The sequence below is a fragment of the Diabrotica undecimpunctata genome, chromosome 1 (genome assembly GCF_040954645.1).
Source record: "Diabrotica undecimpunctata isolate CICGRU chromosome 1, icDiaUnde3, whole genome shotgun sequence".
Classification (NCBI taxonomy): domain Eukaryota; kingdom Metazoa; phylum Arthropoda; class Insecta; order Coleoptera; family Chrysomelidae; genus Diabrotica; species Diabrotica undecimpunctata.
Window position 1 is genome coordinate 27,279,294 of NC_092803.1, and position 13,882 is coordinate 27,293,175.

At 32.7% G+C, this 13,882-nt stretch overlaps 1 protein-coding gene across 25 annotated transcripts in view; it reads left to right on the forward strand.

Moving 5' to 3' along the window:
- cac (calcium voltage-gated channel subunit cacophony) overlaps nucleotides 1-13,882 on the forward strand; it is a 405,056-nt gene that overhangs the window by 46,155 nt on the left and 345,019 nt on the right. For 24 of the 25 annotated variants that reach the window (XM_072539658.1, XM_072539662.1, XM_072539808.1 and 21 more), the window contains exons 2-4: nucleotides 130-318; nucleotides 3,522-3,627; nucleotides 7,002-7,141. In XM_072539658.1, the coding sequence (XP_072395759.1) occupies nucleotides 212-318; nucleotides 3,522-3,627; nucleotides 7,002-7,141 (353 nt within the window). In that variant the 5' untranslated portion in view covers nucleotides 130-211. Of the gene's footprint in view, nucleotides 1-129; nucleotides 319-3,521; nucleotides 3,628-7,001; nucleotides 7,142-13,882 lie in introns of those variants that run through there. The other variant, XM_072539816.1, reaches the window with a different exon arrangement.

Genomic DNA, 13,882 nt, shown 5'->3' on the forward strand with positions numbered 1-13,882 from the left:
CTATCTACAAAATTTCTCATTTTGTAAATAATTATTTTTTCTGTGGCTTATTTCAGTCAAATTGATTGCATTTCTTATAATATTAAACCTAATTATCTCAATAGATAATGAATACTTTTTTGATTTCAGGTTGGCCACCGCGGAAGAGGCTTTGTCGGCTCAGGCGGTGCAGTGGCAGAAGGCGGGGGCCGCCAGAGGAACAGGTGATAGAATGGGAGGTGCCAGCGCAGCTGGATCTGGACAGGGGCCCTCCTCACTTTTTCTTTTTTCAGAGGAAAACCCCATTCGCAGATATACGCGCTTCATCATCGAGTGGCCATATCCTTTACATACTTTATTATATCAACATTATATTTTTTTTACTATGTTTTTTTATTATTACATATTAGTGTACGATGAAATTATTAGAAAAATTTAATATTATTTTTCTTTAAATATGTTTTTATCGTGTTGTAAGATAAGTATAGAATTTGTAAATATTTTAGAGATAGTGCAAGCACTCCTGACCACGGCGCAGTAGACGAAATTTGGTTTAGTCCCCACTTCCATGCAAAACGCATTGTACTGTGCACTGTATAATTCCACTTACAATAGAACCTTTCTGCCTTTACGTGAATTTGACTCCACCTTCGCGCAGCTCCATGGTCAGGAGTGTTTGTTTTACCTATACAACGATTGAGTCCTTACACAAAAATATTCAAAATACTGCTTTATACTTACTTGTGTCGTTCTTTGAAAGTATGACTGACTATCTACCATCTTCTTGATTGTGTTGGTGTGTAAACTAAATTACAGAAAGAATATTAATGCTACAGACATAAATAGTTTACCAGTTTATATTCCGAAGATGCCGAAATAACTAGACAATACATCGCTAGAGTTTTTAGAAGCTCAAAGCCTTCTACTCCGAACATTAGCCAATCCGATGAAAAAGCCCTGAACTTCAGTTCAATACAAATCTAGTAATCCTCTAAACTAAAATCTAGTGTCTAAACACTTTTTCTTACATCTCCAGACTACAGACAATTCCTAGTAATCCAACAACCTATCTGAAAAAAACAACAAACTCTAAACGTTCTAAAAACTAAATACAGTATCCAGCAAGATCACTTATCTCTCATTAAACATTGTATCTCCAACACTTATTTCATCTTACAAAATCAATTCTACAGACAAATAAATGGTGCCCCAATGGGCTCCCCACTATCTCCAGTAATTGCGAATATCTTTATGGAAGACTCTTCGAGACCCTAGCACTATCCACATCAATGTTCAAACCCACATGTTGGCTACGATATATTGACAATATGTACATTTTGGCCCCATGGCAGGGGTGCTTTGGTGTCTTTTTAAGATCATCTGAATGGTATACATCCTAGTATCCAGTTCACGGTTTAGGTAAACACTGATTCATTCCTACCGTTTCTCAACATTATAATGAAGAAAAACCAATCCCATGGTTTTCATTACTCTGTTTATCGAAAACCTACCCATACCTATCATTACTTGCATGTCAACTCTCATCATTCACCTTCACAAATTATTATTCAGTCATCAATACCCTTATCTTCAAATAAATACGCCTTTGCGATGATGCAAGTAGACCCGATGATCTCTCTAGTTTAAAACAAGCCTTCATCCAAAAGGGTTACCGAGAAAAAAGCTTCAAGTGGAGCATCAATCTTTCACTGAATCTTAACCCAAAGACTCAGAGTCTTATCATACGAAAGCTTTTCTTCCTTACATCAAATGTGTCAAAGATTGTCACTGACAAAACCGAGAAATTCTTAAATCAAGAGGAATAAAGACAATATTTGCGCCCCAACAAAAACAAACACGAAGTTTATGAAATTCCTTGTGCTGACTGCTTCCTATCTTATATAGGCCAAACAAATCGTAGAATCCAAAATATTTATGAAAATTTCATTTCTGTTCGCAATTCCGATTCAATTTCACCTCTAGGTCAACACCATCACCACCCGCCAATCAAAATCCTACTGTCAGAAATGTTATCGCCAAAAGCCCGCTCCAATCCCTGCGCCGATCACTACGCTAACCCCATGCCAACCTCCACCCAAACTACTTAATTATATTAAGTATTAATCTTAGTTCTAAGTTTAATATATCTTGGGATCTGTTTTTCAATGTTTGATGTTCCATGTCGCTTTTCTCATAACGTAATTTTTTGATTTTTTTTAGCTTGTATCCTCACCCTAATCTCCATCCTAATACTATAACTTAACTCAGACTAATGTATTTCGAGGCGCTTTGCTTGTTCTTTGCGCAAACCTTTTATCTGGAGTTTCAAGAGTACCTTCTATTTTATACTGGCTTGCGATTCCTAATCTCCATTTATCTCTATTTTTCCACATCTCATCTTCCAGCCCACTCTCTTTTAAACGCCTTTTTTTCAACTTTTCCGTGGTTTTTCTCGTTTTCTATAATTCCATTCTAATACTTTCTTTGCGTTTGTGATTAGTTATTTTTTATATATGCCCATATCATATTAATTGTTGGGTTCGAATTTCGTCTGTAATGTCATGTTTTACCTTCATAATTTGCCCAATTTTTTTATTTGTGATCCGTTTTCGTCTTGATTTTCCAGTTGCTTGTCTCCAGTAGTCCATCTCTGGGGCTGTTACATCTCTTATATCCGTTCTTTTAAAAGCCATACTTCGCAACTACACATGATTATGCTCTTTACTACAGTACGGTAAATTAAAATTTTCTTTTTATCCTTGTTGTTTATTGTTCTCTCCCACACGACTGCATGTTTCATTAATATTTCTTTCATTTCTTTTATATCTATTTTTATCTATCTATCTTTCCAATATTGCTTCTTCAAACAGTTTTTAAAATGGTAGTAAATATAAGTAAATTTGATAGAGTTGTCTCTAAAATTCGGTAGAATGGGCATTGTAACGTGAAGGTTTTTTAAATATACGAACATCGAAATAATTATAACAAAATATTTGTTATGGTTTATACTTAAATAAACCAAATCAATTATGTTACAGTCGGTTTGTAAAATCTTTTATCATGTTGTTGCCTGTTCCGATATTAAAAGTAAAATACCAAGTTTAATCGATTTATTAACCAGTAGTATAGATCACTTACTTGGCTTGTCTAATAACATGCAAGTTTGACAGATATTCTTGGTTGATTATACGTAATTAGGCGAATGAATACGGTAATCCGCAGTCACAAATTTGACCGAACACACAAGTTTATTTAATATAATTACATAAACTATTCTTTAATAAAGTTGTTCTTGGTATGCACGACAATGGAAATTAGAGTAAATTTATAAATAAAGTTTATCTTATACTTTAAAATAAATAAAAATTTTATTTTAAAAATGAATTTCAATCGGGAAATGTCAAATAAACAATTTATTTCGCAACTCTTGGTCTATTTCAGAAATGATATTTAAACGAAAAATTGAATTTATTTTCATAAGAAATAAAAAAATTATATTTATTACATACACACATTAGTATTTTCCTTAATATTATGTTTAATCCTTTTGAATATGCTGTGCTTTTGACAATCATAGCTAACTGTGTTGTATTAGCATTGGAGGAGCATCTGCCCTTTCACGACAAAACCATGTTGGCGCAAAAACTTGTAAGTATAAATTTATTCTTATATTCACACAATCCATTACATTATTTATCGTACACATTTATTGGTTCAATCGGTATGTTGAATAAAAACAATAGACCGATTAGATACAAATAGATATAAATGAAGAGGAAACAAAGATAAGACGGTAGGCAAATAAAGAAAAAATAAGACAGTTATACAGGGTGTTAGAAAATAAGTGAAAGCGAAAAACTTTAGGGGATAATTCTGAATGAAAAAATAATCACAACACGATGTCAGCAAATGCTAATATATAGCATAAAAATCCGTTGATATATGCAAATAAAATTTGGTACGTTTTAAGAGGTAGTTATAACGGATTTTTTGACATACAACTAAGAATTTTAAATTCATCATTGGGGCGAATACGGGAAATGGTCAGAATTTTTTAAAAGAAAAACATGGTACACCACTGAGATCTTTCAAATTAAAATTCATTTTTGAATTTCTCGTTCAATTTAATACAAAAAATGTCTTCTCTTTTTTCTCTAAACTTCTTCTTCTTGTAGTTCCTTCTCCTATCGGAGGTTGACTATCATCACAGCTATCCGTACCTTATTGGCGGCTGCTTTGAAAAGATCTACTGAGCTGCAAATATACCACTCTCTTAGGTTTCTTAGACAGGGAATTCTTCGTCTTCCTATGGATCTTTTACCCTTGACCTTGCATTATAAGCCTTAATATCTCATATTTCAGACCTCTGGTAATGTGGCGTAAATATTCCAACTTTCTTGTTTTGATGTGCTTTATGACCTCTCAATCCTTTTGTAGCCTTCTTATCACTTCTGCATTTATAATTTGTTGGGTCCATGGTATTTTCAAAATCTTTCTATAGCACCACATCTCAAATGATTCCAACTTCTTTATATTATCTACTTGTATTGTCCCGCTTTCCATTTCATACAACAAAGTCGAGAACAGGTAGCATTTTAAGGCTCTTATCCTCAGCTTCAGAGGAAGGTCTCGATTAACAAACATTGTTTTCATTTTTATAAATGCTTGTCTTGCAATTTCAATGCGTGTCCTTATTTCTCTACCTTGATCATTGTTTTCATTTACCCAAGTTCCCAGATATTAGTAGGTATTCACTCTTTCTACTTGTTTTCCCTCGATATATAGCCTTCCTACTGTATGTTGCTTAGAAATAATCATGCACTTAACTTAACGTTCATTTGTAGTCCATATTTTATACTGACTTGATGTTAACTATTTACTAAGTGTTGCAGTGCTTCTAGACTGTCTGCAAAAACAGCGGTATTGTCTGCGAATCTTATGTTGTTCAAGATTTTTCCGTTTATTGATATACTCTGTTGTTCCTCTGATCCTTGCTTCCTTAAAAATAGCTTCGCTGTTCAGATTGAATAACAATGGGGACAGCACGCAACCCTGTCTAACACCTCTTTTGATTTCTATAGTTTCTCTATCGACATTTTCGATTCTAACCTTCTCTTTTTCTTTATGATTCCAGTACAGATTGACAATAACCCGTATATCTCGACTATCCATCTTCTGTTCTTTTAACAGTTTTACGAGGTTCTGATGTCGTACTCTATCAAAAGCCTCTTGATAATCTATAAAGCAGACATAGAGATCCTGGTTCATATCTAGTCGTCTTTGCGCGAGAACGTTAAAAGCGAACAGAGCCTCTCTCGTTCCTAGTCCTCATCTGAATCCAAACTGGGTGTCATCTATATTTTCTTTTATTTAATTTTATATATATTTTTATGTATAGTTTTACATGTATTAGTTTGAGAAATATCTTAAGTGTGTGGCTTATTAGGGAAATTGTTCTGTGGTATAAACGTTGTTGAACAGATCTAAAAGTATATGCAGTGTTTCTTCGTCAATGCATTTCATTAGCTCAGTTGATATCTGATCTGGGCCTACTGATTTTGCGGTCTTTGTATTTCTACTTGCCAGTTCTAAATCGCACATTATTATTTTCGGTCCTGTTTGTTCCTGTGGTTCTTCGTGTATCGTTCTATCATCGTCGAAAAGTTTCATTATGTATTCTTGCTAAAATCTTAGTTTATCTTTGTTGTCTGCAATGAGTTTACCATTATCATCTTTGAGTATCCCATAGTGTGCTCGCTTTTTGGTATTTGTTAGTTCTTTTATTTTTTTATGCATATTAAGGCTGTCGTATTTTCTGTCATACTCTTTTATTTCTATGCATTGATCTGTAAACCACTTTTCCTTGGCCTTTTTTATCTCTACTTTAATTTTACTTCGTAGTTCTTGTATTTTAGCTCATTTCTCCCTTTGACTTTTCTCCTCTCTTCCATTAATGCTAGAAATTCTGAAGTCATCCACTTCTGTTTTTTATTTGTCTATTTAGGCTTTAAATTTTTTTCTGCAGACTTTAGTAATGCCTTTTGAATATTGCTCCACTTTTTATTGACATCTTTTGATTAAGATTAAGGTTAAGATTCTGGTTAAAATTTCTTCTCCTACTTCTGTTAGATTTGAGTTGACTTGTTGAATCACTTTTTGATGTATTTCTCTTTTTCTTAATTTTAGATAATCAAATGTTGGTTTATTTTTAGGTATTATAATCTTTTTGAGTTTCACGTGCATTCTCTAAACGCTTAACAACATAAAACATGAATAAATTTAAAAAAATTCAAATAAATCAAGAATAAAACCACTGCAACATATGGTTTAGAAACCTGGACACTCTAGAATAGTGGGGAAAAATTATTAGCCACATGTGAAACAAAAATCTTGCGACATAAATACATATACATATAAAATGATATTTAGCGAAGAAGATACAACTTTGAACTTAATAAAATGTACCAGGATCAGAATATCATAACATTTATTAAAAAATAGAACGCCAGCGTTGATGGGACATAAGGAATGAATGAAAGAAGGCAAAATATCAAAAAAAAATAAGCAAAAGTGCCAATAGGAAAAAGAACAAGAGGAAAAACAAATCTGAGATATATAGAACGAATAAAAAATGATATAATAACGTTAGTAAGACTAAATAATTTTATGAGATTACATGCCATCCAAAAAGTGTTGTCCAGCCAGTTATGGACACATAAAAGAGTATAGTTAGCATCATTACACTCATAGAAAGGAGGCAATAACTAAATAAACCAAGTTAATTACCATTTTTGTATTAAGAACGCAAATAATGTTAAGTTTTGTTAAAAATAGAACACTTTGTCAGTATTTTTGGACCTTAGCAAGATATAAGACCGGGAAAAATTTGTATATGATTAGTAAATGTAGTTTGTTAGATATTTATTTTATTATAGTACCCTAGATATACTAGTAATAAGAATTTTGATAATATCCATAATATCCAAAATTATTTTATTTGATAATCAACCTTTATTTTTCAGGAAAAAACAGAAAATTATTTTCTCGGTATCTTTTGTGTTGAAGCTTCTTTAAAAATTCTGGCTCTCGGGTTTGTGCTTCACAGGGGTTCCTATCTAAGGAACGTCTGGAACATCATGGATTTCTTTGTCGTCTTGACCGGGTGAGTAATCGCTTTCTCTTTTAACTTTTACATATTGTTAATATCCATACGCCAAGACAAAAAACTTTACAGGTCGATAAACCGAAATACGAGTACTTCTTCAATGCTTTTAGAAAATATTATTAATTATAAAGAGAATTTAGGGTCTATATTGAAAGAAATTAAGAACAAAATAATGTAATACTTTATCATGCATGCAAGTTTACTAAAAATCAGAAATTATTTCATTTTAATAGGTACTAACAAGATATTATACTCATTTTGAAAATCTGACTGAAGGTGGTCTCTTTCTCAAGTATTTTTAAGGATAGGAATCGGGTTTTGTATTAATAAATTTACTGGAAGCTTTGATAATATTTTTTTGACTGCCCAAACTATATTGACCAAAAGTCAAGAACCAATTATACAATATTAATCCACTTATTATTAAAAAAACATCTATTTTCTTATATAAAATTGCAGATAAATAATCATATTTTTAACCCTTATATTGCCAACCGGGTACCCTGGTACCCATTGACATACATTTTTTTCTAACAAATAATTCACTAATAATCTTCCAAATTCCCATGATTTGACTAATTCTCCTTAGATGTATAAGCTTACAGATGTATAGGCCAACCGTTTACCCGGGTACCTGCCTACGAAAATCGTGGATTTCATATCAAATTTAATTTTTATGCAAAAAAGACTAAATAACTATAAGTAAACAAATATTTATTATAACGATTTATTTACTAATTATAAAATTAATGACCAGATTCTGTGTTCTTGTATAACAACTTTGGTGTTATCATAAATAGCAGCCTAACTTGGTCCGACCATATTACTTCTATTTGTAAACGTGCGAACTCTAGACTATATCTTATTCGGAAGTGTTTTTTGAAAGTTTAAATGCAGTCGTGCTGTAAGCTTTCCAATCTTTACGTAAGACCTATTCTTAAATACGCTGGAGCAACGTGGTATCCTGATTTGGTTCAAGACAAAAGTTTGTTTTAAAATGTTCAATAAAAAAGCCGCTCGAATTTCTTTGGGACCGAGAAGACTTCCATTTGCAGAAATATGTAATATGGCTAAACTAACTGCTTTTGAACTTCGCTGACAACGTGTAGACTTAATTACCACATTTAAAATATCAAAATTCAATTTTGGAAATATCGATCAAATGTTTACCATAAATCAAGATGAACGTCACAGAGGTCAGTCACCATTTTAAACTTAAAAAAGAGAACTCTTCTACAAAATCAAGACAGAACTTTCTACCAAATAGAAGTTTTTTACCAATAGAGTTTTTAAGAGCTGGAATAACCTTACTGAAGATATTGTCTCTACTCCCCCTATCAACGCGTTCAAAAACAGACTTTCTGGTTTTTTTTTTCGTTAGCAAATAGATGACTTGTAGAAAATGTAGCACGATCTAATATGTTTCCTGCCAGTTTATGTCATTATTGTTTATCATAAGTTGATTGAACCGCAATTGGATTATCGAAATAAGTTTCAATCGTTAGTTTTGTCGAATGGTGTCGCATGAGCTATTTTGAAGCTCGCTCTTCTCAATGGCATAGCCAGTTCTTCAACAATTTGGCACAAAAAAGTTTTCTTTTATGGTATTATTTTCGTAATAAATAATATAAGCAACAAGTGAGGAGATGTCGAGGCTATTGTCGAAAATAGCGAGTGGCTACCTTCACTGTAGCCGTTGCGTAGTGTATTTCGCCCACATTTGATCCATTGTATCAACACCAGTTTTGTAATTTATTATAAAACAAAATGATTTCTGTCTTGAAAAATAATCCATACTTATGTGTCGACCAGATCCTTAGAAACCGACTGCATTCTTTGACAACTCTCCTTGATTGACATCTCGAGTAGCACATGTCTTGCCAGTATAAATAATTCCTTTAAGCGGAAAACCATTTTCTGCACCGCATACCCACCACACATAAAACTACTTACTATCATCATAATCAGTCCGTTTGAAGTCCACTTCAAGACATAGGCTTCCTCTGTTTATATCCAGAGTGCACAGTCTTGTGCAGTATGGATCTATTTTGTCGTCATCTTTCGCAGATCATCTTACCAACATCTGGGTGGTCTTCCTCTGTTTTGTTTATCTGTTTTTAGTCTACATTCAGTTAACTTGCGTGTACACTTTCTATCCTTAATCCCTAATACGTGACCCGCCCTTTTACGTACATTTCAATCTGCAAGCTCTTCCCACAACATCTGTAACTCTGGTTCTGCTTCGTAGGTCTTCGTTTGTGATCTTTTTTTTATTATTACTCCTATCATTAAACGATCCATCCTTCTTTGTGCTATTTTTAGTTTTGGAGCATTGTTTTTATTGGAGATATTGTTTCCGCGTGGTAGGTCATTACTGGCAGAACACACTGATCGAAGACTTCCTGCTTCAGATTAATCGGTTGTCTATTCTAATTTCGTATCTAAGATATATGTATTTATCAGCAAGTTCTACAGGATCAACAACAAGTCTTTCAGGATTTTAAAATTGTTACTAGGCACGAGGTTCTTCATTTATTTTGTTTTGGTGATATTTATTTTTGAATAAATTTCTCTGCAGGCTCATTCTAGTTCTTTTAAGATGGTGTTGATTTGGCCTAGCTCATCTCCCATTAAAACTATGTTATCAGCATAACACAGGTGGTCCAGTCTTTTGCCAGTCTTCAGCCAATTGGTATCAGCTTGGTCCAGCTGATACCAATTGGCTTTTACCATAATTTTATTTAATTAATTGAACCGATGAGACATGCCTAACAACTTTTTAAATGTAAAAATGAGAATACATGATAGAAAGTTTCTTGGACATACAGTATATAGAAAATATCGTCAATTTTATTCGAATTTAAAGATATTCTAACATATTTATAACCTATTTCTTAAAAATTTAGTTCAAAAATATAATATTAACGTACACAAAATGAATTTAGTGTAATGTTTCGGAAAGATTTTTTTCATAAACCAACTTTTACCAAACACGGAGTATTTAATAGGCGAAATCTGCCTGTCTGGGAAATTGGAAAGTCTCACTGTAATTGAAAAATTACCGGTACGAATTTAAAAATATGTACGCTGCGATTGAATCGGATATATACGTTATTGGGCCCATTTGAATTAATGTGGTTTCAAGCTCTGATTAATCCACTTATTTTTATATATGGAAAATTAGTATACATCAAATCTATAGTTTATTCTACACCTACAAATAAAAGAGATACATTGCGAATCCGGAAGTCTTTTCCAAAAAATTCTAAAATAAAAAATTGTGAAAATATCTTTAACCTATAAATGCTTATTATCAATCATAAACATTGATAGGTTAGCAAACAATCAAATGTGTATGGGATAAACTTCATTTTTACAATTTTTTTTCCAGAATTTTTTGTTTTTGAGAAATCGATTTTCGAAATTTCGTGAAACTGCTCGTCACTGCATTTGAAGCAAAAGCTGTATAATGCGCAATAAGTATGGAATGATTCTGATTTTCCATAAGTACAAAAGTTTGTAGCAGAAATTGTAGCCGACTGCAGCAATTCATACCTCTGGTAAATAAATATTCATGTGAGTTTTACGCTCAAATAAATATTTGTAAAACACAGTGAAATGCTGTTTAACATGTCGGTACAGATTAAATTTCAATAGTTGTATTCTCTGCTTCTCAAAGGATCATTGTTTAATGTGCATGGACCAATATCAGAGTCTGTTACATTAAAAATATCTACAACGTATAATGAATTGCCTACCCATAAGGTCTGTTATAAGTTTCGCCAATCAAAAAATTTGAGTTCTCTGTGTTGAATGTGTTACGGTCGTTATGGACAAGGTTTGATATCAAATCATTAATTTTGGTTGTGCTACTTTGTTTCGAATCTTAAAGAGAGCAAATCACAGACCGATCGTCTATATTTTTTTATTTGATTAAAAATATTGGATTTATTTTATTTAATGCATCACATAATCCAATCGGACTAATAACTACGAAGATATGATGTAATGCCCTTTTGGCAATACCGCCAGGCGTGTTTGTTTAGTCTCAACTTATTCGCTAGCCTTATCCTTTTCGACGTATTATACGTCACGATCCGACTTACTATTCTACCCACACTACAAAACACTCAAAAGATATTTTGCTTAATAAAAATCTTACCTTACAATTACAGTAACCTATATTTTTAGCAATTTTTAAGATTTTATTTTTTGTCGTAGTAATGGTCTAGGTAGCAACGGAAAATACACTATATATCTATCTATCTATATAAGGATTTTTACAGCTGTCGCCGCCTTCCTTCTTTCAGCCAACGTCTCCAGTCCTTTCTGTTCTGCCATTCTCCATCCCTAAGGTCTCGTCTTTCCATGGCTTCTTCCACTTCATCCCTCCATGATCTTCGGGGTCTACCTCTTTTCCTCCTTCCTATTGGACTCCAATCCGAAATCTTTGCTATCCACCTTGTATGATCTGTTCTTCTCACATGTCCATACCAAATTAAACGTTTTTCTTTTCTTTTTCGATGTAGCTGAGTATGTCATGTTCTACTGCCATTCTTCGTTTTATCTCCTCATTTCTGATGCGATCCATTTTTGTCACTCTGCAGCTTCTTCTCATGAACTCCATTTCAGTTGCTGTGATTTTGGACCTGTTTCGTTTATTTATTACCCAATTCTTTGCTCCATAGGTCATTATACTGCGTACCAAGGTGTTATAAATTCTCTTCTTTGTATTTCTGGTAATCTGTCTATCCCACAGTACCCCGTTCATTTGTTTAATACATGTTCTTGTCTGTGCTAATCTGCTGGTTATCTCTTGATCGGTGGTTCCATTTTTTGAGAATATGAATCCTAAATATTTGAATTTGTCAGTGCCGTTAATATCCTTATTATCGTCCATTTCCAAGTTTCTTACTGGTTCTTGCTCTGTTGTTAAATATTCGGTCTTTTCTAGATTTATTTCCAGTCCATTTTTTGTGTATTCCTTTTCTAATTTTCGGAGCATATAGCACAGATCTTCTTCATCTTGAGCCGTTCCACTTGGTCATCTGCAAAGCTTAATGTGTACAAGAAGTTGTCCCGGATTGGTATTCCCATCCCTTCACATTTCCTTTCCCATGGTTTTAATATTTGTTCGAGGAATATCTTGAACAGTGTCAGAGATGTAGAGCATCCCTGCAATAAGCCTTTTGTGGTCTTAAATTCATTGGAGTATTTATTGCCGGTTTTAACTCTTACCTTGTTGTTGTTGTAAAGGTTCTTTTTATACACTATATATTATATAAATACACTATTATATTAAACACACTATATATTATAGTGTATTTACTTATCCTTTTCTTTTTTTTTATTTAAAAATTTCTTTGATTACCTTTGTTGGGCCTTTTGTTGGGCCTGTTGTTAATGCCTTTACTGTTTTTTTTCTGTCTCTTTCCAACTATATTTTACATCTTAGTTTAATGAATATTTTTTAATACTCCAGTTCTATTAACTTATTTTTATTCTCCCCTACTTTACTCTCTGTATATAAAAGCTTTTAATTAATAAATATAGGGTACTAATTTTATGGCTATTTTAGTGAATTACTTGGAAAATCGATAAATTCGAAATATACTACGAATGATATCTCTAAAGCTTTATATTTTTAGCAACACTTAACTCCATTTAATTAGTTATACAATATCAGTAGTGCAAATCAATGAAAATTAATTATGTAATTAATTTATCGATCGCAATGCTCTTTAATAAGGATCTTGCATGCTGAATATGTGTATGTAATTTGATATTCCTATTGGGGATACTTAACACTCTTTACTAATCAATAACAATTTAATTACTGCTTCTGATCATATAAATAACCATTATGAAGCCGTCTCCTAGAAAAGAAAAAATAACAGTGCACTTTTAACGATGACGTCCTTGTACAAGGTGAGGCATATAATGCGATAATTTCTTCTAAGCCTTTGTTTCTTCATTCGTTCAATTAGAAGCTGTTTTTTCTGTCAACACATTACCCTTCTACCTTTCTCCAAAAGTATTTTCCGAACAGTTGAGTTATGAATACACTATAACTGATACTGCTGGATCTTGTTGGAGTTTTTGGCTTGTTCTTGGGTTAAATTTGCTTTTTCGAAATAAAATTATTTCACCTGCTGGTGCTGTTTTTCTCTTTCTTCCGTATTTTCCTAATCTATTCACATCCATTGATCCTATTTCTCGTTTACGCTTTAAAATCTCGCTTACTACCCCCTGACTTACTCCACACGTTCTTGCGATTTCTCTTTGTTACATAGAAATGTGTTTACTTAACGTGATAACCTTTCTCGCTTTCTAGGCGTAATGTCCACGATAAAATTAAACAAAACAAACTCACTGATTACCGAAAACAACACAAAATAGTACAAAACAACACAAACTTAGTAGAAAAGGTTCTAAAACACCCTCAAATAAAAGGCAGAGAAAAGTAAGGTTATGTTTTTAGTGCTTAGTCAATTGTAAATGTGTGGACAGTGTTGCCAACTGTAAATATTGAAAAATGTCACAATGATTCCATTAATTCGCACAATGCTGTATGTTTGTCTTGTGGCAACCAGATTATTAAAGGTACCAATATTTGTAAATAATTAAGAAATAAGTGGAAATACTTGAGAAATAGACTACAAGACCATTGGACATTTTTAATGGGTCATTTGACCCAGCATGAATCACATATAAATCAATACTAAAATATGTAATAAC